This window comes from Natator depressus, chromosome 6 (assembly GCF_965152275.1).
Source record: "Natator depressus isolate rNatDep1 chromosome 6, rNatDep2.hap1, whole genome shotgun sequence".
In the NCBI taxonomy this organism is placed as follows: domain Eukaryota; kingdom Metazoa; phylum Chordata; order Testudines; family Cheloniidae; genus Natator; species Natator depressus.
This window is the reverse complement of record NC_134239.1, coordinates 24,551,979-24,579,217: the sequence shown is the minus strand read 5'-3', so window position 1 is coordinate 24,579,217 and position 27,239 is coordinate 24,551,979. Positions and strand designations below refer to the sequence as shown.

At 40.2% G+C, this 27,239-nt stretch overlaps 1 protein-coding gene across 1 annotated transcript in view; it reads right to left on the bottom strand.

The window, feature by feature from the left end:
• Positions 1–27,239, bottom strand: part of LOC141989737 (uncharacterized) — an 80,006-nt gene that overhangs the window by 38,042 nt on the left and 14,725 nt on the right. Inside the window, exons 2-18 of the mRNA XM_074956663.1 lie at positions 12,043–12,114; positions 11,310–11,571; positions 10,775–10,889; positions 9,903–9,993; positions 8,883–8,992; positions 8,433–8,649; positions 7,653–7,778; positions 6,975–7,092; positions 6,377–6,515; positions 5,623–5,733; positions 4,613–4,682; positions 3,796–3,933; positions 3,545–3,709; positions 2,670–2,764; positions 1,890–2,016; positions 816–1,071; positions 215–267 (exon numbers count right to left, since the gene is read on the bottom strand). Of these exons, the coding sequence (XP_074812764.1) occupies positions 215–267; positions 816–1,071; positions 1,890–2,016; positions 2,670–2,764; positions 3,545–3,709; positions 3,796–3,933; positions 4,613–4,682; positions 5,623–5,733; positions 6,377–6,515; positions 6,975–7,092; positions 7,653–7,778; positions 8,433–8,649; positions 8,883–8,992; positions 9,903–9,993; positions 10,775–10,889; positions 11,310–11,571; positions 12,043–12,114 (2,265 nt within the window). The remainder of the gene's footprint in view (positions 1–214; positions 268–815; positions 1,072–1,889; positions 2,017–2,669; positions 2,765–3,544; positions 3,710–3,795; positions 3,934–4,612; positions 4,683–5,622; positions 5,734–6,376; positions 6,516–6,974; positions 7,093–7,652; positions 7,779–8,432; positions 8,650–8,882; positions 8,993–9,902; positions 9,994–10,774; positions 10,890–11,309; positions 11,572–12,042; positions 12,115–27,239) is intronic.

Below are 27,239 nucleotides of genomic sequence, written 5' to 3'. Positions count from 1 at the left end.
TTCTTATTGCATTACCTTCATGTTATTTTTTTTTAACTGGTCACACTGTATAGACTGATATTTTATTTTAAAAATAGTAGATGAAATTAAAGAACAGTTTCCACTCTATTGACTTTCCTGTGTGTTTCAGTTTTGTTCTGTTGCACCAAGAGAAAATGTACTCAAAACCAAGGACAGACTAGAGAGCAAAGATAAGCTAAAGAAGGGTTTTTACCTGCCATTTGGTTCACAGCTCCAATGCAGCTCAGCTTACCCTGTGCACAAGTGCTGTAAGAAATGGAAGGGAATAATAATAATATTTATTCTTTATTATTTTGCATTTACTGTAGCACCTTCTGTTCTAAGATTCGCATACTGAGCTTCTTTTCTGCTGTTTCAGAACTTTCCAATAGGACATGGAATTCTAACATGCCACCTTGTGATTACAGAAAAAAGTTTCTTGTCAACCCAACTGCTGGTGGTATTTCCCTATGATCTCGGCTATAGATGTCCAGGAAAAATTATGACCGAAAATGTAACAGACAATGTCTCCCTGTGAGTTTGATGTTTATTATACTATAAACCCCTCGCTGTGTATTTTTGTATTTTATGCTGGGAAAAATCACTGAATACAATAGGAATCGCACCTGAATACAATAGTTCTCATAAATCTGGAAAAATGCACTACTCTCATAGACTAACAGAACTATTCTGTGGACAGAGCATTATATTGAAAATCATGCAGGGCTGGGTACAGCAAGCTTAACTGGGGTGTATTCTTATATTTAAAAAGTTTATACAATGCAGCGTTAGTGTTTTATAAAAGAATCTCTTACCAAACAAGACCATCTTCATGAACAGCTTCCCCAGAGGGAATGGGAGATCCTTTGTAATAACAAGGACATTTGCTAGCAGACACACATTTGCCATATTCATCCATGTAGGTTCCTTTTTCACAGGAGCAACCATCAACTGGAATGAACCTGATGTTACATGTGACATCGGGCTCACTCAGAGACCGGCAAGTGGGTTGACAGGAACTGATGTTATAACTGTAGGTCAAGGATTTGGGACACGAGGTTGTGTATTTGGCTTGAGAAGGAAAAACAAACAAAATGACATCAACAGATTTGTTAGTTCCAGATAATATTATTTGGTGGGGAGAGAGGGGGAATATGTAGTATGAATAACAGATAAAAAACAATGCTATACAATTTTTTGTGTATCACATTTTTCAGACAAAATGTATCCCAGCATGCTTTCAGAGTTAAATAATGCACAGCATTAAAAAAAAAAGTAACAGTAGATAGGGGACAAATGAAGTGATATATGCAAATGAAAAAAGATATGTTTTCAAATGAGACTTGGAAAGAGAAACCATACATCAGGGTGGCAGTTATAACAGAAACCCTATAAACCTTTGGTGCACTCTGAGGCATGAGGCCTCCTGAGGTAGGCAAATACACCTGCACATGTTGGATCAAAGAAAACAACTTGGTGACTTTAAACAACACTTTGTTTAAACATTTTTTATTTTTGAAGTATTTTGTTTAGAACTAATATTGCTTCTGTGATCTGACACATTCATTTCCATGGCAACTGGGGACAGATGAAACTCTAGTTAACTTAAAGCCTCTGCAGAGAGAGTCAGAGCCACTTCAGCAGCAGTTGTCTCTTTCCTAGCAACAATTGTGTCTTCCGTCTGTTTGCATTCACCACAACTAACCTCCATTACATTATTAAAAAAATAGGGAATTATTGCTAGAATTTTACTTTTCAATACCTTTCCCTCAAAATTTACTGGGAGAGCCGTGGATTGGCTAGAAATTGATATAAGATGATGATTGATTGATAAATTCTACTACTGGTTCTTTCAGATAGAAGACCGAGGGAGTGGCTATAACACTTACAACAGACATCAGTCCTCCATCCCTCCAGCTGGACTCCTTTGGCAGCACAAGCTCTCACATAGGAAGAGAGGGCAGCACACATACAATCCTCACTCTTTTCACAGTTACAGGTGTCAAACAGACAGTTCTAGGGGTGCAGAAACAAACTAATTAATAATCACAGAACTGCCCATCCAAAAAGAGGTCCTGTTAACTTCTGGTCTTATGTATCAGCTTCTTCTCCGTATACATTCAGTTGTGAGCAGTGTCAACATACCTTTAATATTTTCCGACCTCCTTTTAGGATTTTTTTGATATGGCGATAATGGAGACCCCAAAATATTGGCAGTTATTATTGTAAAATAAGAGCCAAAGAATCTGTTGTATGCTTTGTAATCTCCCATTTTACCTAAATATATGGATTATTCTGAAGATGATATACTTTAGTAAGCAAAAATTCATATACAATTAGTATATTTTATATACTTTATATATAACTTCCTCTTTATATGTTTACATTTTGGTTTTCCTGCTCTGTGGCAAATAGCTGTTCTTGTTTAACAAAGAGTGTAAAAGCAATTCAGGATGACGAAACCAAGAGTGCAGACTGAAATAGGGATCAGCAATATACACATAAAGTAAGAAACATATATAGATAAAAAGAAGTGATGTATTATGCAGATTAAAATATAAACACAGCATAATCTGGGAGATGTGTTTGGGACATTTCTTTCCAAACAGCTGGTTTTAAGGCTCCAATTTTGATTGTTTTTTAAAGGAAAAAGAAAAATAGCTAAATACCGTGTGGTAAACAGCTGGATTCACTGTGGAGTGGCAATTGACAAAAGGTCCTGTGCTGTCTGTCAGCAATCCACACCAGTGCTGAGCATACTTTTCTGTGAATAGAGGAAATGAAATGAATCCATATTACTCTTTTTATTTCATTAGGCTCAAAAACCTACTGCTAATGTGTCCTTGTGTGAATCATGAACTCTCGTAAACTCAGTTCTGAAATTGTACCATAGCAACCTCATTGTTTTGCTCACTGCTACATTTGGCAAAGACTTGTTAAAGTCAAAGTTATGAAAAAGCAGTTTCTCACCATGGATTGAACAAAGAATTCACAAAAGCCTTATAAACATATAGCTATGGTACACTCATTCTGCACCAAGTTGCCATCTTGTTCACTAAACCTAAATCTGTGACGATAAACTGTTGTTGGAAAGTGTCAGAGGGGTAGCCGTGTTAGTCTGGATCTGTAAAAGCGGCAAAGAGTCCTGTGGCACCTTATAGACTAACAGATGTATTGGAGCATAAGCTTTTGTGGGTGATTACCCACTTCGTCGGATGCATGAATCCGACGAAGTGGGTATTCACCCACGAAAGCTTATGCTCCAATATGTCTGTTAGTCTATAAGGTGCCACAGGACTCTTTGCTATTGTTGGAAAGTATCCATGATTCTTGCATTTATTTGATTACCTACCTTCTCTCAAATTTTCTTCTCTATGAACATGTCTTTCTGATACCAAATGTATGTTTTATCATGTTTAAAATCTCTTATGTCTTCTAATTTTTGCTTTATGTCAAGTATTTTCCATTAGCTCTATGAGGAAAAACTAGAAATCTAATTTCAAATTGCCTGCATGTCATGGACAATTTTCTATAATGCATTTACCATTTTCTACGCTGAGGGCACAAGGATTCTCAAAGTTGTTTTTGATGTTAGGGCACGAAGCTTGTGTTTTCCAGGTATTAGCAAATGCAGCTGCTGTTCCTTCCACTACACCACTTATGGCTTTGAAGTCATCAGCCTCAACATTGTTGAAGTTTCCACAGAGACCTGTTGAAAAAGCACAATGTTTGAATCACTCATACCAGACCAATGTGGATTTCAGGCAGGTCACTCGTTTTGTTACATTCACTTACCACAGGTCTGCCCTTTGAAAGATGGATCCAGTCGCACAAACACTTGCATGACAGGTACAAGCTGGATCTCCAGCTGGAGTCCAAAGTTTGTCTCCACCATGATGAAGAAGGATGAGGGTCTGAAAATGGTGACATTAGCTATGGACAAAGAACAGGATAATCAGATTTCAGAAGAGACCAAATGCTTGAGAGTGACACCACCCCATTGTTATGGCTCTTTTTGGATTACTGTTGCAACTATAGTGAATCCTAGTGTGGAGTAAAGCCAAGACATGCTTAAAGTTGAATGAAAAATACAATGCAATATTTGCTTGTGACTGCCTAGGAGCTAGCAAGTGAAGTTTGTATTAAAGTTACACAGGAGTAGAATGCTCCTTTTGTCTGCTCCTTCCCACAGACTAATGAAGGGAAAAATTGGATTACATCAAGCAATAACAAGAATCATTTTGTTCTAGTTTCTAATCTGGTATCTTGATCATTGCAAGTCCATTGTGGAGAGGAGAATGAGCAGGGACTGGGTGGCATAAAAATCTTCAGTAAGGATCATTCTTTATGAGGATAGACAGCAAAAACCAAACTACTATCTTAACAAGTTGGACAACAAGTTGTAATTTATCATGAGACTTTAGACCTCTATTGCTGGAATCACCATTTGGGTCAAGAATCATCATAGCGAGAATCTAATGTGAACATGCTAGGCTATGGGATTCTTCATTATACTGACACCACATCAACTCCTTTGAAGTTTAAAATAATAAGCAAGAGTCTCGGTTAAGTTTTGAGAGTGTCATGTATTGGCCTCAGGATAGAAACATACCTGCTGAGAAGGGCAACTGAGTGTAGATCCAATTCACAAACACACCCCCTCCAGACTTGATCACAATGATCTGGCAAGGAAGATAAAGATAAAGGAACATTATGTCATGCATTGGTAACATAAGCATGATAATACCCCAGTAGGTCCTGATGAATTTCATGAAACAGGGTTGATTTTCTGATTTTTACCCTTCCTTTAAAATCTTAATTGTCCTTCCTTTTAATCTTTGGTTGCCTTTTCCCTTCTAAAAGGGAATTGTTTTAAAGAATCATTCTTTGTCCTTTACAGAGCTGCATCATTGGTCAGGCTATCTTAGTTTGCAGTGATGCAGAGCCTCTGTATCTGAACTGACTTGCATGTAATGCAGCTGGTAGTTTTAGGCAGAAACCAAGAAGATCATGGTCTCATTGTTTACTTAATAGAAAGAGAACTTCTCTCCTGTTTTCTGAATAAAGTCTCTTTTCTGACTGAACTAGCATGGGGCTGAACATACTACTTACCTCACTATTATGATAAAGAAAGATACATTTATTTTATCTTGATTTAAAAAACTAATATGTATTTTCCAGACTTGCAGATCCTTAGAAGGATAAATGCCACTCCCTGACTAGATATGGGTGAAATTTTCTCGACTAAACTTTTTTTTTTTGCTGAGAAATGCAGATTCAAGTGGACAAACATTTTCCAAATACCTGTTGCATTTGCTAAATAGTTTCAGTAAAATAAAAAAGTTTAAACCTTTCATTCTGACATGTTCACAATGAAATGTTTAGATTTGTTGACTCCAAATGACTTTTTTAACTTCAGTGTTATTAATTTTTTTAAAAGATAAAAAAACTTGAAACAAAACTTTTCATTTTGTCTCAAATGAAACATTTCCTTTGACCTGAATTGAAAAATCCGTTATTAACAAAGCTCTATACCTGACTCATTCTGGCTTAATCTTTTTGCTCCCTACATTTTTATAAAATATTCCTGCAGCATTTTCACCACTTGTTTTGGATACTTACAGTTTGTCCCCCGTTAACGCTGAGGGCTATTGTCTTTAAGCATGTCTCAGTGTCTGTCAAGCCGCAGGTGCGGAGTTCTCCCAGAACAGTGAATGTGTCATTTTCACAGAGCTGAAAAAACAATAGCAACAACTATTGTTTTAAAGGGTTGTTCCCGGGTCTGAAAAATATTTATTTTGTAGAGGTGGGTCCAAACTTTCCCAAAACTCAGGGCTATTTTGAACTAGTGTTATAGTTATAGAGACTGGAACTAGTCACAGAATTTGGATCTGGTTCTGGTGTTTAGAGTCAAAGTTTTGATTCAACCTCTCCCCAAAAAATTGCTTCAGCTCTACTCTCTATCCCCATCTTTTTCTGCCTGACCTGTTATGACCAAGGACTAGTAACATGGCAAAACCAGTTGCCACACAGCAAGGGGGTTGAACTGTATGACAGTTATGAGAATAGACCAAATACAGCAGTTACTTGTAAATATTCAGCATTTACCAACAATTACCACATCCTGGAATCTGAAGTACATCAGTATTTACCTTGCATGTCAAGACTCCCAACATCACAGCTAGTTAATACATTTTGCATGAATTGCTGTATATTCTCGCTCAATTCAGGGCTCTCCTGCTTTCACAGAAAACTCTCCAATGTTCTTTCCTAAGTGTGGTTGGCTTCTCTAATCCTGACTGCGGCAGCTCTCCCACTCCTTCCTCCTTATAACTGCATAGGACTGGATGACCTATTAAAACCTGATGGTGCTTACCTTAGACAAAACATAAGTGCAGTCTCCATGGACATTGTAACGTTTTTCATCATATGTGGAGATGTGTGAACCTCCCTCTACTGTACAAGATCCAGGGCACGGAATGTCTTTGCAATTCCACTGACCTCCATTGCAGGTACTGGAAGGAAAGTGGAGAAATTAATCACAACCCGTGATAATAGCCTGGAGGAAAGGAGTTACAAGGTTTTGTTGTTTTGCTACTGATGTTCCCATCATATTATTCTTGGCTTCTTCAGATGAAATCTAGGTTTGCAAATAAGTGAGTGGCTGCAGTTTCTTTTGTCTTGGAAAAGTCAAAATACTTCAAAGGAGCAAACAAAGAGAGAGAATTTTAATTGAGAGGTAATAAATCTATATATCACAAACCCTTATCTTAACTTGAGTCAGAATGCAAAGCCTGTTAAATAATGACACTAAAGGAGACAAACACTTTTTTTTTTTTTTTTTGGAGATTCTGTTAGAATTGCAGGGAAGTCAGTAATATGCACCCAGAGGTGGTTAATGATGAAATTGTGTATAATAAACCATTAAACTAGTTCATTTTATGAAAAAAGAAACAGCAAAGTAGGTAAGTTACCAGGAATGGCAATGGGCTCCAAAAGATGTCCCTGGAGCGTAAGAGTTGCCATTGTAAGGACAGGAACACTCCTGAAGGGGGATGCAGCCAGCATTGTTAATGTCATCAAGCACAGTTCCTAAATGAAGAAAGAAACTGATGCATTAAAAAGGTGTTTTACACATATGGACAATATGCAATTTTGTTGCTTTAAATAGTTGACCACAAATATAAAATACAGTCTTGGAGCCAGATCCTCAGCTGTCATGAATGGTCATAGCTCCATTGAAGTCAGGGAAGCTATGCCAAATTGCACCAGCTGAGGATCTTGCCCTTGGAGTCTTAAAATCCCATTGGTTTTTCAAGGGATTTCCTGCCCTGTAAGATGAATTCAACTGAATAATACTGAATTGCTGTAGTAAAACCACCTCATTCCGATAAGACAGGCAGCATTTTATGTTCTATTTTGGTCCCTGATTGTTCCACACTACTTTGCAGATGTTGCACATCTACAGGAACTGAATTATTCAGTCACGTGTTCTGTCACTTGTTGTGCACAGGTAAAGGCCTACCACTTGAAGCGGTGAAGAGGGCAGCTGTAGGAGCCCTGACCCCTGAGAAAGCTGCTAAACTCCTACATATAAATCTGCTAGTGCTCTTTATTGAGACTATGAAAGATGGGAGTAAATAAAAACTTGCCTGGAGGACAGAAGCAGCCATCCATACAGTGATCTTCACAGACTTGAGATCTTTCAGGGTTGGTGCAGGTGTCAGTGCAGGGGGATCCACATTCCTGGTACTGCATGTTGAAAGGACATGTCTTGGCTGGAATTTTAAACAAAGACAGATTTCTGAATTCAAATGTAATCCCTATTGGCTACATATTAGCATGCATGTTCATTCAACCTTTCCCCACTAGACATGAGGCCACACCAAACCCGAGGTCCAGGGATCCCTTGGATTTTGAAAATCCCAATCCATATTTTGTAGTTTAGGTTTGTTTTTCAAAAACTTGTGCATCAGATAGAACTGTATGATGCTGAACTTGTGACCTAAAGTCTGGAATTCTATGGATTCATGAGTAATTGCCTCATAGATCTCTGAGGCTTATACTCTGGTGTATTTGTTTTGCCATCCCCTCTTTTCAAGAATCTAAATTTCTAGTGAAATATGGAAGCATTAATTTTCCAATGCATATACATATTTGAGTTCTGTGGAAATCACTGAAGTATCCAATTATACCCTGGAGAATTTACCTCCAGAATTTACACTGATAAATATTAGTGAGCACAGTTTAACCATGGGGAGATCAGCTGTACCCCAGGATCTGGCCTGAAGTATGGAATTCATATTAGAGCGCTCTGGAAACCAATCCAGTACTTAATAACATGTAGTTCCTATGAGTCCCCAGCAAACTATAGGAATCTGTCTCTGATTAATTGGCAAGCACACATGAAGGCCAGTTCTAGAGACACTTACGACACAGTTCTGGGGTTCTCCAGTTCAGAGGTTGTCCATTGGCATGGGCGCACTGCCGGGAGTATTCACCAAAGGTGTTACAAATACAGAAGGCATTCTTAGACGGGTCACAGCGGCACAGGTCGTGTTCACAAGACCTAATGTAGTCGCTAACCTCAACTAGAGCATTACATTCTGAAAATGCTGGGCCAGTCAATACTTTACGGCAAATGTCATCCTAGAGAGAAAACAAAACAGAACAATTTATTAAATCCACAAATTCCTCAAAACAGAGAGGATCAGTTTTTAATACTGTTATCAATTTGTTAAAATTATTCTTTAATGACATCTTGTATTCTCCTTCTTCTACTTCCAATCCCTTCATAGTTTTCTCCACGTGTCCCTCCTGAAACAGAAGAGAGTGGGTACATTTAAATGAAAGACACATAAATAAACAAAAAAGATCCTTACAAAATTGTCCGTGCAGTTGTTTAGGGAGGATGATGTAGGATCCTCACAGACTTCTGTTGGCCCATCCATCTTCTGCATATTTCCAAACTGCATGGCAGTCAGCTTGGCATCTGCAATAAATAATTTATTAATATACAGGATTTTTAATGGAGTTGGTTCTCTTTGAATTCTTTCATGTAGACATTACATTTGGCATGTAGACAAAATTAACACTGTGACACCATAGACTCAATTTACTTTGAATGACATCATCCTTATATCAGAAAACAATTCAGGAACATGCAAACTGAAATTTGTATTGGAAAATGACAAACGCATTCCAGGTTAGAGGAGACCATAGTTAGATAACAGAAGAGAAAGTTTTAGACAGGTTATGAATAGAAGAGACTACCGTGAGACAGAATTTAGGAGAAAAGGTGAGATTTGAATAAATTGCCTAAAAGCTTTGTAAACAAAATGGTGATACTGACAGTGGGAAAAGAGAGATGGATAGAGAGAGAGAGGCCTATAGCCAGCTGACTGGGCAACTCAGGCTCGAGATGTTGTGCTGATGCTTGCATGTTAATTATGGACAAAAATGTGTGAGGGTTTGCAAATATAGTTTATATATAAAATCATATAAATATAATTTAGAGGTGACATCTTGGAGTCTGTTAAAATAGAACATTCTTGACCAGAAATTGTTGTGATTGCTTTGCTTATTGTCTTTTGGCCTGTGGATGGTATTATTATTGTCTTTTGGTCTGTGGATGTATTTTTATATTTAATTATGCTTGAGAATCAGTATTTCGCCCACATCTAACTGGCTAACAAATGAAATAAATAGACAAATGGTATACACGAATACATATATAATTCAAGTTACTGAAGATCCAAATGTGCTGATGTTCTCAGCAGATCTTTCAGCAGGATGGAAAAGAGGCCTGCTGAAGGGGTATGGCCAACAGAACACAAAAAATGGATGGGGTAGACATTGGAGCTATTAGAAACCAACAGTCTGTCATTATTTTTAATACTTACCGTTTGAAAAGAACTCATTGTAAGTTGGAATACCATTGAAGTCCCCACAAAGCCCACAGGTATTATTGGCATATTTGTCATTCAGTTCCAGCTAAAATGGTGGGGGAAAGTTGATAGATGTTAATATACATATTCCACAATGTCTTCAAAACCAGTGAAAGCAGCTGTGCCTCCTACACCTAAATCATTTTCATCAGTGTTGTGTAAATGTTTTAGCAGACCAATTCAAATCTGGCTCATAGAATGTGGACTTCATAGAATCCGTTATTTATGCAGACCTAGTTTTCACTTCAATATCTGTATGATATCCAGCCTTTTTTCTATCTATTTGTTTCTTCAGAAAGAAAATCAAATCCACTGTGAAACTGAAGTCCTATGACAGTGGAATTCTACTGGGAAATAAAATTTGAGGAGGTGAATGGCACCTAATGTAATGATGCTATTATGTTACTGAAGTGAGGGAAGTGCTTTTTCCCATTTTAACTGGGAGGCCTGATTTCCACTAGGAACACACCACAGTTGCTTTCTGCAGGAGTGCATGAATACAAACATAGCTCTGTAATGGGAGAAATAATCAGCAGGGGGAAACAGCAGCTCCCAAACTGCTGGGGGCAAGTGTATCCAGGGACTAACCATATATCTTCATACTACCTCTCAAGATTTAGGCTTATGGTCAAATATTTAGGCAGTTTCTCTTTTGTACACCTTTACCTACTTGATTTGCATATGCCATGGCTGTCTGTATGCACGAGTGTGGAATCAGTGCGTGCAAATTGGTGCCCAAACACATTCTTAAGCCAGTCAAAAATTTGAGTCTAAATGTTTTAATAGACTGTTTCCTATTCTCTGAAGCACCTAGAACTTATTCTTACCAGGATGCTGTCATCTTCATTCCACATGAAAACCAGGCCCATTTTGGCAGTCACTTTCATATACATGCTGCTTCTCTCAGCCATGATTCCAGACTGGCTGTAAGGCAGCTGAACCCTGGAGAAAAAAAGCATCAGAGATGTTAAGTATTTTCTATGCCATGCAGAAGAAGAAGAAAAGGTTGCTTGTGTTATCAGGTGTCCATGTGGGTTCTTCGACAATGCAGTATTGTGGAAGAAAAAGCAGTTTAAAGAAAAGATGGGCCCAAGACACAAAAAATATAGATCTGGATCTGGATTCAAGCTTCCTCAAAGCTCAGGGGCATTTTAATCTGGTGTTTTGGTTTGGGCCCATCTCTGAAGGGAAAGAGTACTTTATAGTGTGACATCTTAACAGAAGAACGGCGAGATGGTTGTATGGTTAAAGTTACATGGTTTATCGAAATACATACAAGTTTTTCCAAGAAAGTGCTGAAATATATGCCTGGTTTGAGGAAACAGCTATGTTCAGCACACACAGAGATATGTCTAAACCTACCTGTTGCCATTGACAACAACAAAGTTCTTTGCCATTTCAAAAACCACCCCATCGAGCTTCATGGTGATATGGTTGATTGTAGGAGCATTTTCCACCACAGTGCGCCTGATCTGGATGTTGAAGTCCTCATAGGCAGCATTGCAGTGGGATGCAAAGATGTAATTACAGAGCCCAGGGAAGTAAAAGATGTCCCCATCAAAAGTCTTGAAGTGGAAATTGCCCCACGTACTGCATACGCGGCCATTGTGAGCAGGGTTGAAGGCTGTGGATTGAAAACTCGTTGTAAGAATTCACTGAGAATTCCCTGACTTAACGTGAATATTATTAGATCAGTCTGCCCAAACCTTCATTTCTTTAGTTTATTCATTGCTCTGTCCCCTTCCATTTATTTTCTGTCCATTTATCAATTGTGACATAATCAATTTGTCCATCTATCCACCTACTTATTTAACCCATCTCTGTTGCTCCACCCATCTACTGTCTGCCATGTATAATGTACCAACCTATCTATATTTCTGTGTTTCTACTTATCTATCATATGTCTGCTCACCTATCTACCTATCAATCAACGCATAGTTCTGCCATCATGTCATGTTTATCCAGCTATTTGTTCCTTACAGCACTGATCGACCCATTTTTTCCCCTTAATCAGTCTGTTTCCCTGTTTATTTTAACTTTCTGATCAGTACTTCAGAAGGATGGAGGAATTTTTGAGACTATTTGCTTAACTTACATGTTATTACTGGGCTTGTTGTCAGTGGCGGGATGAAGTTCACTGTTCCAGATGGAGTACTAGTAGTAAATGCTTCAGACAAATAAGAAAAAAAAATCAGTTAGTATAGAAAGTTTATGGGTGGTAGTTGTGGGAGGAATCCACCTGCCTTAAAATTGTTTAACCAAGCAGGATTGCACCCTTATTTTGCAGTCATTCTGTTCAGAGAATGTGAGAAAGAGACATTTGCATAACAGTAAGATGCAAGATAAAAGGAGTTTGGTGGCCTCAGCCTAGTCTCCACCTGTCCATATCACGAAACCACCTCGCAGGGCTGGCCTTATCATGAGGTGAACTGAGGCGGCCACCTCAGGTGCCAGACTGCGGAGGCGGGGCGCCACTAGGACCCAGAGTGTAGAAAATTGTGTCTGCTGCTGGTGCATATGTATTCTCTCTGCTCTAGATGCACAGAGATGGTGGAGTGCTGTGCTGGAGGAAGGAGGGCACAAGAGACATAACAGACAGGCAGGAGAAAAGGTGAGAGGGAATAACAGAAAGCAGCAGGAGCTGCAGGGAGAGAGAGGAGGAGGATTAACAACAGCTTCTCAGGGAGCTTCCTGTTTCCTGCTGCTTCCCTGGACCCACTTGAGGAGAACAGGCAGTCAACTGAAGTAGTAGGAGCCAGTTAGGCCCTTAAGATGCTGATATCTTCCCTCACTCAGGCCCTGCTACCAGGCTGCTTATTTGTCTCCTTCAACTAAGTGTTGAGAGCTACTATAGCTGGCACAGAACAGCAGTCATGAGTGAAAGAAAAAAACACCCCTCTGGGGCAGCATTCAGAAATAGAAAGAAAGCAAAGGAAGCTTTTCTGTTTAAGCACAAAGGAGCTCTCATGAGATACATAGACACAAATGTAGCACAAATGAGCCTTCTAGCCACAGTGAGGATGTGAGTGGTGAGGAGATGCCTGATCTTCCAGTTAGTCAGAGTGCAGATGACCTGGCATCTCCATCTCAAATGGATGTCACCATTCACATTCCTGAAGAAAAGCGTAGATCAGAGAAGAGTGTGGTGGAGGCGCAAAAAACAGCTGCTGCTGAGTTTAGTTCCTTAAGTCTAGATGATCCAAGACTGTGGACCCACTTGAGCAGTTGCCTGAGGGACTTCCCTGTACTGCATGGGCCACAGCAAGTGAAAAACTTCATGTTCCCCAAAGACAATGAAAATAGAAGTTTCCATCCAACACATTACTGGCGTGAAATCCCCAATGGTGACAAAGTGGAGAGGCCATGGCTTATGTACTCAAAAACGCAGAATGCTGCATACTGTTTTTGTTGCAAACTCTTCCAGCCTAATGTTCCAGCCACATTGGGTTCTACAGGAACAAAGGACTGGAAAAGTCTGGCTAGAAATCTGGCATGCCATGAGAAGGCAGTAAATCACCAGAGAGCATTCCATAGGTGGAAAGAGCTTGAGATGAGACTAAGGTTAAAGGCCACCATAGATGATCAGCATCAAGAGAAGATTGCATCAAAGTCCCTTTACTGGCAAAATGTTCTGAAAAGGCTCATTGCCATTGTGAGAGTGCTTGCTACCCAAAACCTAGAACTGCGTGGCACTTCAGATCAGCTGTATGTGCCAAACAATGGAAACTTCCCTAAAATTGTGAAGCTGATGGCCGAGTTTGATGCTGTACTCCAGGAGCATCTAAGAAGAGTCACCACCCAAGAAATGTACACACACCACTACCTTGGAAAAACAATTCAAAATAAGATCATACAGTTACTGGCAACAAAAGTCAAACAGAAGATTGTGGCAGATCTGAAGTCAGCAAGATATTATTCTGGACTGCACATCTGACATCGGCCATACGGAACAAATGACTTTAATGGTGTGTTTTGTAACAACAACAGAACCTAGTGAAAATGTCCCTGCAATGGTGACTGTCAGAGAGCATTTTCTAGAATTTATTGACATTGATGATACTACAGGAGCTGGTATGACAAATGTGCTTCTTAAAAAGCTGGAAGATACGGGAATTGCGATAGCTGACACGAGAGGTCAGGGCTACGATAATGGTGCCAACATGAGAGGAAAGAACAGAGGAGTGCAGACATGGATCCGAGAGTTAAACCCTCAAGCTTTTTTTTGTCCCATGCAGTTCTCATTTATTGAACTTGGTGGTCAGTGATACAGCATCAGTTTCTAGTGAGGCTGCTGAATTTTTTAATGTAATTCAAAGCATCTGGGTATTTTTCTTTGCATCAACTCATCGATGGCAAATTTTGAAGCAACATCTGGGAACATCCTCTCTGACACGGAAGCACTGAGTGCCACACGACGGGAAAGTCGAGTGGAGGTGATAAAGCCTATCAAACACCAAACTGGGAAGATAGATGATGCCATAGTTGTCATTATGGAGGATAATGCTATGACAGGAATTGTCATGGGAGAACAGTGGCAGAGGGAAATGGAATCAGCAGAAACATACATAACTTCAAATTTCTATGTGGCTTAGTGTTGTGGCATACTGTTTGAAATAAATGTTGTAAGCAAGAGATTCCAAGGTGTTGACCTGATATATCTGGAACAATGGAACAACTGGACAAAGCAAAATCATACCTACAGTCTTACCGGTCAGATGAGGGATTTCAAAACGTTCTGAAGAGTGCACAGAAGTTGGTAGAGGAACTTGACACTGAAACTATTTTCCCACTCATTCAAGAATACAGGAGTCACCGAAGATGAAGACATTTTGATTACGAGGCATGGGATAATCCCATAAGAGACCCCAAACAAAAATTCCAAGTTGAATTCTTTAACCAGATGCTAGATTGTGCAATACAGTCAGTTGAAGAACGTTTCATGCAGCTCAAGGAACACAGCAGTATATTTGGGATGTTGTATGATATTCCAAAACTCCTCACTATACCTGAAGAAGACCTACACCAGCAATGCAGGGCACTAGAGACAGTGTTGACATGTGATAACATGTACAATATTGATGCAAGTGATTTAGGTGATGACCTGAAAGCCCTTTCAAGATACATTTCAGCAGGATCAACTCCAAAGGCTGTTCGGGAATATATGTGCACAAATAAGATGACCACCCTCTTTCCAAATGCTTTTGTTGCTCTGCACATGCTTCTAACGCTTCCTGTAACAGTTGCCAGTGGAGAACACAGTTTCTCCAAACTGAAGTTAATAAAAACACATCTATGCTCCACAATGACATAGGACAGGCTGGTTGGCCTTGCAATCATCTTAATAGAGCATGAGCTGGCCCAGACTGTGGACCTTCAAGAAGCAGTTCAAATCTTTGCAACCAAGAAGGCATGGAAATCACCACTTTGATTATTCAAACGGATAAAAATGCCAGTGTTTACTATGCAGACAAGAAAAGTTACATTTGCTGTTCAGGCGTTTGAAAGCTAGGTGTTAAAATTTTTGAACAAGGCATTTTAAGTTGTTAGTTCTCCTTTATTGGGGTAGGTAGCAGAGCAGTACCATGAGAGGAGTAGAACAGGAAGAAGGCAGAATTGAGACCTTTCAAAGTTTTGGCCCAAACGAGGGGGCATGGGGGTGTCATTTGAGCTCCCCGCCTCAGGTGCCAAAATGTTGTGGGCTGGCCCTGGCCACCTGTCAGGTTATCATTATCCAGTAGAAATAAGTTTCTCTGCCCAGAAGAGGCCCTGGGCCAGAATAGCAAAGGATCAGTGCTGAGGTGCAGAACTCTCAGTGAAAGCTTGTACAATTCTTGCCTGCTCTATTTTATGCCTGGCTTAATTTGCTACCTGGCCTTACTGAAAATGATTATATGTACACTTGTCAGTGTTTAGAGAATGGTAAACAAGAAAGAGAAAATTTACATTAGCACAAAGGATTATGGGAACATTTATCAAGAAGTGGCAACAATTATGATATACGAATAGGAGCAATTCTGCAAGTAATTACTCATGCAAGTAATCTTTACATTTAATAGGACTCCTCACATGAGTAAGGGCTTTTGGGATTAGTTCTAATTAATGTAACATTATCATAATAACAAAGCATACAAAATAATGAATGACAGAGAGAAGGTAGATCAGGTACTTCAGTTCACCCTGTCTGATTATACAAAAAAACAAGGGACGAATCAATATAAATTGGCAAATATAAGTTGCAAATTTGAAACTCAGATGAAAAGTGGCAAATTCAACAACATACAGTTAGGCGAGGGAACTCATTACCACAATATCGCTGAATCCAAAAGCTTATATGGATCACAAGAATAACTAGAGTTATAATAACAGATAGTAACAGACATATAAATAATTTGAAAAGGATATAAACCCTCATGTTTCAGAGCTTGAGACCACCTCTAACTATTGGGAGTGAGGAGGAAAACTTTCTTTGGGTGCAGGTTACCCCATGACTGTCTATTGCAGGGTTTCTTGCACCTTCCTCTGAAGCATCTGGTACTGGAGAGTGTGATTAACAGGATTCTGGAATTGATGGACCATGGGTCTGATCAAGTATAGGGTAATTTTTACATTTATGATTACATAAAAATGTAGGATTTTACAACAATCCTAGTGGAAAACTCACCAAAAATAAAATGTTTTAAAACATTTTAAACTGATAGTGAAATCACGAAATTTCAAGAGATGGATAGTTATTATTTTGTTTTGACCTTCAAAGCTATCTTCATCCAAATGTTGTTAATTGTATTGGCTTGAGGCAAGATGATTAAATTAGTCCAGTTAAGGCACAAACATTAAATATTTAATGGAAATGGTACAAAAATAAAAAGACACAAAGAAATCTCATTTAAATGCAACCATTTAGAAGGATTGCAAAGTAAAAGAAATAAAACTTTAAAATATATCAGTATAGAGCCAATTAAATTAGACTTTTTCTTTTCTTTTCTCAGAGCAAAATGAAACGTGAATGGGTTCTTACCTTGTTGGGCACAGCAGACACCTAACATAAAGGCCCATATGGAGACCCATATCCCCTGGCCAAACCCCATCCTGAGTGGAGTTTGGCACAAGGATACTGAGTCAGATGTTGGTCAGGAGAAGTAGTTCACCTGCACTGTCTGGGTCTTATATAGCAGGAAACTTTGGCTTTGCTCCCAGATTGTTTCACATGGACTGAGAAGGTGGGGTTTTGGGGATTTTAGCAGATGCATAGATAAACAGAGGATGCTCTTTTTTTCTCAGGGACTGACCAAGCATGTTTGCATTTTGGGAGGAGTATATTTTTCTAAAGGTTCTGTCTAATAAAGGACATAACATGAATGGCAGTAGAACAATTCCTGTCCCATTAACAGCAGATCCTGAAAAAATAGTCAAAGATCTTTTGAGTCCCTTGGTGGTTTTTTGAATGAGAGGCAGGTCACCTTATAAGTTTCTAGTTACTGTAAATGATACCAGTTTCCTCTCTGGTGAAAACCAGTTCTTCCTTAGCCCTCAAGAGGATGCAACATTTCAGCACGGGGGACCCTCCTTGCTTTAGAAACAATTTGGTGCCTCAAGATGTGGATATTCTTTTTTGTGATACGAAAAGACCTATAGCCCTAAAGGACAGGTACTCTGTGAGCACATAGAGTGAGAACTTCTCCATGCTGCATAGACAACAAGCATTATGCACCTTCCTGGGGAGATTCGAGCTGTTTTTATCCATGCTTTATCCTGATTATATTGAAGATTGGTCCAAACCCTGCACTCTGGATCCAAACACTCTTCAGATTTTCCAGTTGTGTGGATCTAGATGTATCTTCCAGGCTTCCAGAGCCCATCAAAGGCTGATTTCTGCTGCCAAGGTTTGAAAGTAGAAATTAGGTCTGAATCTGCTCTCACCTACTCCAGTCTGAATCAGGAGTAATTCCACTGAACTCAAGCAGCCTAACACCAGTTTAAGGGAAAGGAGAACCAGGGTGATTATGTTTGTGGGATTCAATCTCAAATGTGTTACTCCAGTTTTACTTCAGCTTAACTCCTTTCACATCATTGGAATTAAAACAGCTGAAAGTGGTGCAACAGAGTGTTGACTGCGGCCCTGTATGTTCTGTGTTAATAGAAATCTGTCAGGACCTGTTAATGTATTGATCACAGATGTGGACCTGTGAATCTTTTCCACAGTTGTTACCTCCAATATTAATAATTTATCATTTAAAAAATGTGAATTAATTTATATTTAAAGAGACAACACCAACATTTCTGGGCTCCTGCTTTGTGCCTTTTAAATCTTCCATTTTAAAATTTACTCCTTTTATTTAGGGGGAAAAACCCATCAAACTTCAAATTTAGGGCTTTGGCAGTCTTTAAAACCCTGTTTTAAAGGCAAAAGCCAACGTGCAAAAGCCTGCCCATTGTGTTGTTCAGGATCACAGATATGGTTATACACCTGACAGGTATAACATAAACATTGCAACAGTTATCTGTAGTATCTGTTTGCTCTGTTTTTATGAGCCTGCAGAGGAGTGTATTTGATGATATTCCTGCTTTGAGAGCATATTCAAGCTTGATTCTTATCATTTTCAATCTCCTGCTAGTTTGTAAGAATGGAGCTGGCAGACCGAGCCAGGAGTCAAAACCATGTACCAACTCTTTCCATGTGCATGCATGTGTTTGTGCGTTCATTGTGTGGGATGGGGTGGGAGGCCTATTGCACCGAAGAGAGAGTGCGCAGGGGAGGGGGGCGCAGCTGAAAGATCACATGTGTGATGTGTTTAGGGGGAGAGGAGAAGTCACAAGGGTGTGTCTAGCTTGCAGGTGGCTGGAGGAAAAACATGCAGATGAGGGTGTATGGAAGTGGCGAGAAGACAGGTAAACTGTAGGAGAGAGGAAGTTTCCAGGAGAACTATTGTCTCCAGCATGTCTGGAGGGACTCAAACTGGTGACCTCTCACAGGCCAGTCTGGAGCCTTTCTGCCTGACCAATTGGGATATTGATTCGATGTAATTTCTTACAACTGAGATAGTCAAAGGAGTCTAAGGAAGTTAGGGGCTGAATTTCAGTGGGAAGTGGGCATCTAATTCTCTTAGGCTTTTTTCAAAATCTCTGCTTACAATTATAAATGAAAACACATTCTCCCTAATCATACTGCTCTCAGTTATAACACTCTGCATGTTACTGCACTGCACCTTGTCTCCCTTTTACATTTTATTAAGTGCTATTAGTACAGCTGTTTTTAATAACAGTCCCATGTAATGTTAAGAACACAGGTTCCTAATGGAGGCACTTAATGGAATATTTTATTACACTTTCAAACTTTATTCTAATAGATTTTTGGACTGAATTCCAGATGGTGGCCAAATGCGCAAGTGTTAGTCATAAGATCAATATGCTAGCCTTTCTATTATACCACGCACGGTATATGATCCCGATCGAGACATCCAGGATGTCTGACGAAATCACATCTGAAGAGTTGGTAATAAGTTGTTTACCTCTTCATGGTTCAGAAGCCCTGGAAAATGGAATAAAGAAAAGAAAAAAAACTGGACTTCCTGCCCATAGGACATTAATTTACTCTGTGCCAGTACCTGTAATTAATGTCAATACATCTGTATGTGGAGAAGGCAAATACCATCTAATTTTTGTGTCAGCTCAAACCGGTTAAATGTTTTAGATAAATATACTTTAGGCTTGTTTAGATATTTGAACAAGATATCTACGGTATGTCAAATTGGGCATCCTGCTCCTGGGGTACATGTAGTTCTAGTTAATCTATCGTGTTCCCCCGTGTGCTCAGAAGCGGCAGAGTTGGCAGTTCTGTTTGCCCCCTTCCATGTTGGTGCCCCATGCAACTTCTGATATGATCGGTTTCTAGGGCCAGTCCTGTGTCTGATTGATTCTCCACTTGTGCAGTGATTGGTACAGTTACAAAGTGGACCAGATGCACCACTACATTACATCAGTTTTAAGACACTATCATTCCGCTGAATCCAATGGAATTACAACTGGCTAAAAGTGGAAGGACATAGTGGTGAATCAGACCTAGGGAGTGTGAAGCGGATGTAAAAGCTGCCACCCACGTATACATTCTAACTAGGGCAGTGTTTTACAGCTGCTTTGCCTGGCTGTAAATGACTACACGAGGTACGTGGCTGCAGAGAATCAGGACCATTGTTCTGCAGTTAGATGTTTAGGGCCAAACTGTACTCACAATGGTGTAAATGTGGAGTAAGTCCACTGACTTCAGAGCAAGAACAGAATTTTCAATTTACTCAGACACACATAGAAAATAGCTCTAGGCACTTCAGTGCACACGCCAGCTGTGGCTCTAGCTGGCCTATAGTTGAGGCTGAAATCAAGCGATGCCTCTTTGGTCTCTTGTGACACCCTGGCCAGGAGTCAGGACTCCTTCTTGGGGCCAATCTAGTGATCAGTGTATGCTAGGAAATGCAAGCACGACTTCCCATAGTTAAGCATGGAACCCTATTTTTATACCCCGGGGAGACAATTTGTGTTCAAATCATAGCATGTAAAAAAAAAAAATTATCCTAACAAAATGGATTCTGCCAGTGCTTCATGGAGTACAGGGTTCCAGACATTGATGCCCTGTTGGGATAAGAGTCAAAGAATAAGAAAATAGTAAGAAACTATAATGGCAATATTCATGAACATAAGATTTTAATTAAGATCACAGAAATCAGTGATTCCCAAACAAACACAGATGTCACTGGGGTAGCTGAGATGCTTATTATTCAGGAAATAATGTTCAGTGCCACTAAAAGGTATTTACATTGAAGTAGCAAAAACCTTGTTTCCCTTGGGAAGAAGTGAAAAATGTGCTCAGAAGTGAGGAGATCTTAAGAAGTGAGAAGATGAAACAGGCAATAGGGCAAGATTCTGCCCTGCCCTACACCCTGTCTAGTCATTTATGGTGCTGCTGAGTATATGTAAAGTGGGATAAAATGCCATGAAATAAGAGTGATAATGACTTACACACACTTTGCACAGTCATTTTGCTTGGTGTAAATGACAATGCAAGATGCAGGCTAGTGGAGAATCTGGCCCAATGACTTGGCAAAGGAGCAAAAGAGTGGCAAAACCTAAGCTTAAAAAAGTAAAGAATGCTGGCTGTAGGGCTCACTGTGTCAGCACTAGACAGAACAGTCACAAGGGCCCATTCTCTCATTTACACCAGTGTAAATGAGAGCAGCATCAGGCCCATAGTCTTCTGTGGGATTCATCTATTACTTTAAACCCTTGTAGACAGATCTTGTCTTAGTGGGTGGGGAAGGGGTGGTGGGGACACAGAGAGCCCTTCCCCCACTGAGCAGGCGATAGCCAAAATCCCACTGGGTGCACTCTAAGCTCAGATGGGAAAGGACATGGATGAGAACGGTGTTAACAATACTAGGTACCCCAATAGGATTGGGTCTGGCTTCCTTCCACCACAGCTTGTCATTTGGGGATGATGCTGGGCAGAACATTAATATCTTGTGGTCCGCTTTCCTTTTCAGCACCTCCTCTTCAGCTCTGGCTCTTCATTACTCTTCGCGGCTAAATGAATGCACATTAATCTTTAGTGTGCTCTTTTACGGTGCACTGTATTGTTTGGTTTCACTAAATTGCTGCACATTAGTCTCTGCATAAGCGGGTGTATTAAAAATAAAGTGCTCAAGTATGTTACCTTGTAAATGCCAGCTCAAAATGTCATCAGCTATGAAGTGCCTTTGGCTGATTTAAGAAGAAATCTTTGCTCTCCCATAAAATAATGACATCCAAGTGAAATTCCAATGTCCACCCTACCCAGTTGTGTAGACCTTTGTTTCCAGTCTCCTCTGCAGTGAGGAATCAGAAACCTGTTACTCATGGTTGAGGGGAGTGGAGAAATTTCAATTCATTACATCTGATGGAAACTGAAACGCAAAAACTGTCAGGCTGTAAGAGTTGACTGATTGTAACGGCCTCAAATCAACTAAAGAGTCTGCAGCAAAACAAAAGTTTATCAGCCAAATGGATAGTTACTTAAATTGATGTTTGTAGGTTAAAGAATAAATTATCTTAGATTCTCAAAGATGCTCAGATACTATGGGGAGGAGGGCCTTACGGCGTCTTCATAAATATGGTATAATAAATTACCAAGGAAAAAACCTTGAAAACGGGGTTGAAAGTGTTTTAGTAACAGAAGTTTACTTTGTTTTTTTACAACACCTTGTTTGAATCCCTCTCTTAGGGGCTGCTTTCCAGTATTACTGCCGGCAGTGAAACTGAAATATGTGGTTTGCATAAGGGAATGTTACTTGTTCAGCCAGGTGATGATAACTTTTCCTTTTTCTTCCTTCTACTTTCCATTTTTCTCATTTTAATGTTTCAAGAAACCTAGAGCCTTAGAGTGAGGTTCTCATCATCAAAATAATGTAAAATTAGTTTGGGCCAGGTCACTGGTAGGTGTAAATTAGCATGGCTCCATTGAAGCCAATGGAGCTGAGTCCAGATTTTTTTGAACTTTAAAATCTAAACATAACCTCTAAAACCTACAATAATAAATATTGGTAATTAACATTGGCTTGTATAACAGTAAATATAACATTATCTGTTGTTATCTGATCAGTAGTTCCAGTGCCTGGCATACTATCTCCTACTTGATTCAACTGTATTTTTTTCTCTTTATGCTGAAAACATACAAGATAAAAGACACTGATTATACTAACTTAATAAAAAAGTTCAAAAGTCACCTCAGGTGTTTATATCACCTTTAAAACCATGTATATCATAACTACTTCACTCAGACAATCATATGTAAATAGAATGGATAAAGGCCCATTAATGTCAAGCCCTCTCAAATGTAAAAATTTGAATAAATGGGGCTTGGATTCAAACCAATCCTTAGTCTTAGTTTACATTTCACAAAATCAAAACAGCTCCATTTGTGACCATCTTCTATTTTTCTGAACTTGCAGATGCTTAAGGGAATTGATTTAAAATGGGATCTGAGTTCAATCCAGTTGAATTAGCAACACCCAAACCAGTCATTTAAATTTTGCAAAATCAAACCACATCAAAGTTATGTTTCTTTCTTATCCTCAGTGTTTGGTGGGTTCTTAGTGAACGTTGCAGTGTGTTTGATCATGGAGGGAGAAGAGGGGAGTTGCTGCCCAAATGCTGTGAAAATCATTTGGCTCCCAGGACTTACTGCCAGCCACAAATCAGCTGCTGTTTCTTACATTGCTTTTTGAAAAAAACATGTAATCATTTTGTAAAGAGAAAATTAGAAATTGCCGTGCTATGGTCGGCAAATCCACAAAAAAAGTCAAAAGGTCTTTTCTGAGGTTTTTCATTAGGGATGTTAACTACTATTAGCCCAAGTATTGCCTGGACTCTCCAACTTTGTTTGCACTGAATAAGGTGTCCCAGGCATACAGAGATGAGCAATTCATGGTCCACCCTTGAATACTTCCTCATTGTAATTAAAACTGTAAATCTCAAACAAATATACACCCTTATTTAAAATAAAACTATTGACATAAACCATAATGAAACATTTATATGTGATACTGACACATTCACTGCTAACGTATGACAGTAAATCTGATAAAATTATTCATTGTAAAGAAATTATCCAACAAATGTAGCCCTTTTTTCTGTTTGGAAATCATTTGGTAACAGATTCTGATTTCTGTTGATATATTCAGTATTCACAAGTACTGTATTCACCAAATATTCAACTACATATATCAAAAATGAACGATATCCTATGGGTTAGATACCCTTACTCACTGTTATATGGTGATGATGGGCTATGACTGAATTCCCATTGCCAGCTAAATTGCACAAACTCACCGCAGGTCATCTGGGGTCTGTTTTCTGAAGTTAAACAGTTTGTGATATGGTGGCTGTTGAAATACATAATTGGTTGGTCTATGATAGTCACTGTGGTAGTTTCTGACAGGTAGTTTGGAGCCATTCTGCAAACTGCACAACGTAGAGAGTTTCTGTTCTCAGTCACCTGAGTATTATGATTCAACTGCTTTATATATGACATTATCTTGTAAGCTCATCTCATCTTGATAGTTCCTGTGTTCCTGGGAGGCCAGTGGGGATTCATCCCTTGTGTCCGGTCATCCTGATACATTGCTGGACATGAGCACCTGTACATCTTTGTCATATATAGTTTGTTCTTGGATTCTTTTCTAGCTCCTGCCATGAAACTAGTATATAACTAATTTAGTGAATGCTTTCTAGGTCTTTCTGTGTCTTCTGAGGATTTCAAATTCTTCTTCAGTATTTTCATGCTGTGAGGTTGCTCTGGTTAAGAAGTCAGATATGTACATCTCAGTCCCTTTCTGGTAGCATACATCTAAATTAGAGCATTGCAGCTTCAGTAGCTGATGGTGTTTGGGGTCTGCTAGCCGTGGCTTTTTAAAAAAGTGTTCGCTAGTGGCTTATGGCCACTTTATACTCAAAGGCTTTCCTGTGCTTCTGCATACTGGTTGAATTTTTCACAAGTGAGGACAATTGCAAGAAATTCCATTTCAATTTGAGCATATCTTTATTCTGTTAGGGATAATGGCCTTGATGTGAAAGCTACCTGCTGTCCCTTTTGTTGGAGTGATGCCCCAGGTCCCATATCACGGGCTCCCCACTGCATAGTTGCCTCCTCATTGGCATTGTAGTATTTTATGATGAAATAGTCAGTCACAGATCTTTGATATGTATGATAGCTACATCGTGTTGAGGAAGCCATACACATACTGCATCTCCGTCCAGTACTCATCTCAGGGGTCAGTAGAAAGGTGCTTGGAAGAATTTTTGTCCAAATTGATATGGTCCAGAAGCCCATGAAAATGGATAACATGCACCATCAGGAAGTGAGCCATTGTTTCAGCAGGGGGTAGGCAGTCACAGGGGATGAAATGTACCATTTTAGTCTGTTGGTCTACAATGGTCAAGATCACTGTGTGGATGTTAGAGCTGGGGAGTTCCACTATGAAATCCAGTGTGACAGAGGCCCGATGTCTACATGGGATATCCAGGGCACAGGGTGCCGAGGGTCTTAGCGCGAAGCGTCTTCGTGCACACACACAGGTCACAGAGTCAATGAAGTGCTGGGCTTTGGCTCACATATGAGGTCACCAGAAGAAACAGAAAGTAGTGCAGAAAGACTTAAAGTGGCCAAAATGGCCTGCCAAGATGTTGTGGCAGAGATGAAGCACTTCTAGCAGGGAGCGCCCAGTGGAATGTATATCTGCCCATCAACATATGTGATCCTGGGTATTGGGCTCCATTGAGCTGACGATGCCACTCGTCAAAGGCTGATTTAATTGTGGGCAATTCTTTATCTAATAGTTCATAATTCCATTTGTCAGGGGCGAGTTTTCTGGAGTATGTGCAGAGGTTCAGTGGCCCATGCCTCTGGGAGAGTATGGCTCCAATGGGATATCCGTTACATTGGATACATCGTCTTCCATTATGAATGCTTTGGAAGGGTCTGGATATGCTAGAACAGGAGTGGAGGTGAAAGCATCCTTGAGCTGTTTGAAGAGATGGTGCGCTTCAGGCATCCAAACATATTCGATGGCCTTGCAGAGAAGGTTAGTCATGGGCTCTATTTGTCCTGAGAAGCCTGGAACGAATTGTCAGTAAACATTCATAAAGCACAGGAAGTGCTGTAACTCCCAGGGGGACCTGCGCACTACTCAGCTGCGGATAGCATTTACTTTCTGGGGAGTTCATCTTAAGGCCCTCTGGGGTAAGAATATAACCCAAAATTCCTGAGAGGATTGGTCAAAGGTACGGTTTTCCAGTTTCCCATACTGTCTGCGCTTCTGTAGTCTCAACAGGATGGAACGAATGTGGTAACAATGCTGTTCAGGGTTGTCTGAAAACATAAGTATGTCACTGAGATAGATAACTACATACTGGTCCAAGATGTCTTAAAATACGCCGTTCATGAAGTGTTGAAACATTGTGGAAGTATTAGCCAGACCACATGGCATTACTAAATATTTGAAGTGCCCAGAGCAGGTTTGAAAGGCAGTCTTCCAATCTTCTCCTGCCATAAAGGGCACTAGGTAGTAAGCCCCTTAGAGGTCCAGTTTGGTAAAAATTCTGGCAGACTGCACGTGGTCTAGCCACTCTGAGATTAGGGGCAGAGGATGCCGGTTTTAGACTATCACCTGGTTTAGGGCCTGATAGTCTTTGCAGAGGTGTAGCATTCCATCTTTTTTCTTACTGAAAAGGACAAGAGTCCCTGGTGGGGAGGTGAAGTGCCAAATGAAGCCCTTGGCCAGGTTTTCCTGAATGCACACAGGACAGGCTGTCAGTTCCGGCTCAGACAATGCATAGATCTATCCATAAGGGTCCTTTGCCCCGAGTTGCAGGTATATGGGGCAGTCATAGTTCTCGAGCAGAGGTCTTATAGCTGCATTTTTCTTTTCAAAAACATCTGTATAATCCTGATACTTGTGAAGGAGGTGGGGACTCAGGTTTGAGAGCAGTTCCTTTTGGCTGGCCATTGCCATCTGGGGTTCCCCTACAAATGCTGTCACTTCTGATTGGCTATAGAAGCCCAGGACCAGAGCATTGGGGCTGCCTGCATGCAGGCAGACCCTTTGGCAATAGTCACAGGGGAAACTGATCCCCTTCTCGCACCAGGAGATGCAAGGATTGTGCTGTTTTAGCCAGGTGATGCGAAGAATCAGGGGAAAGTGTGCAGAATGAATCACATTGAATTGTAGCACCTCCCAGTGTCCATTAAGTATGGCTGCTTAGGGGTACTGTTTCCTGCATCACTAGGCCAGGGACAGGAGTCACCCATCTATCATCTCTGTGAGAACGGATGTAGGCTTTAAACAGAGGGGGATCTTTAGGGCTTGAGTGGCTTCAGCATCTATGAAATTATCAGCAGCCCTGGAATTGATCAGGGCCCACTGACAGAGAATCAGCTCGGCCCATGGAACATAACTGTATTTGTACGTGGACGTGCAGGATGTACATACATGTCCTGGATCAGGTTTTCCTTGAGGGCTGGGGTGGGGGGGAGCTTTATAGTATAGTGCCCTGGTTGTGCCCAGGCTAGTTCTCCCCAATATAGCCTGGGCTTGTTTGTTTCTTGATTTCTTCCTGATCAAAATCTGCAACAGACAAGAGGCAAGGGCATATCCTGGCGCTCCACAATAAAAACATAAGTTATTGTGTTGGTACCATTCCTTTTCTTCCTGGGTCAATCGTTGGCAGACCAGATCAACCTGCATCCGTTGGTGGTTGGGCCTGGGGTTTTCA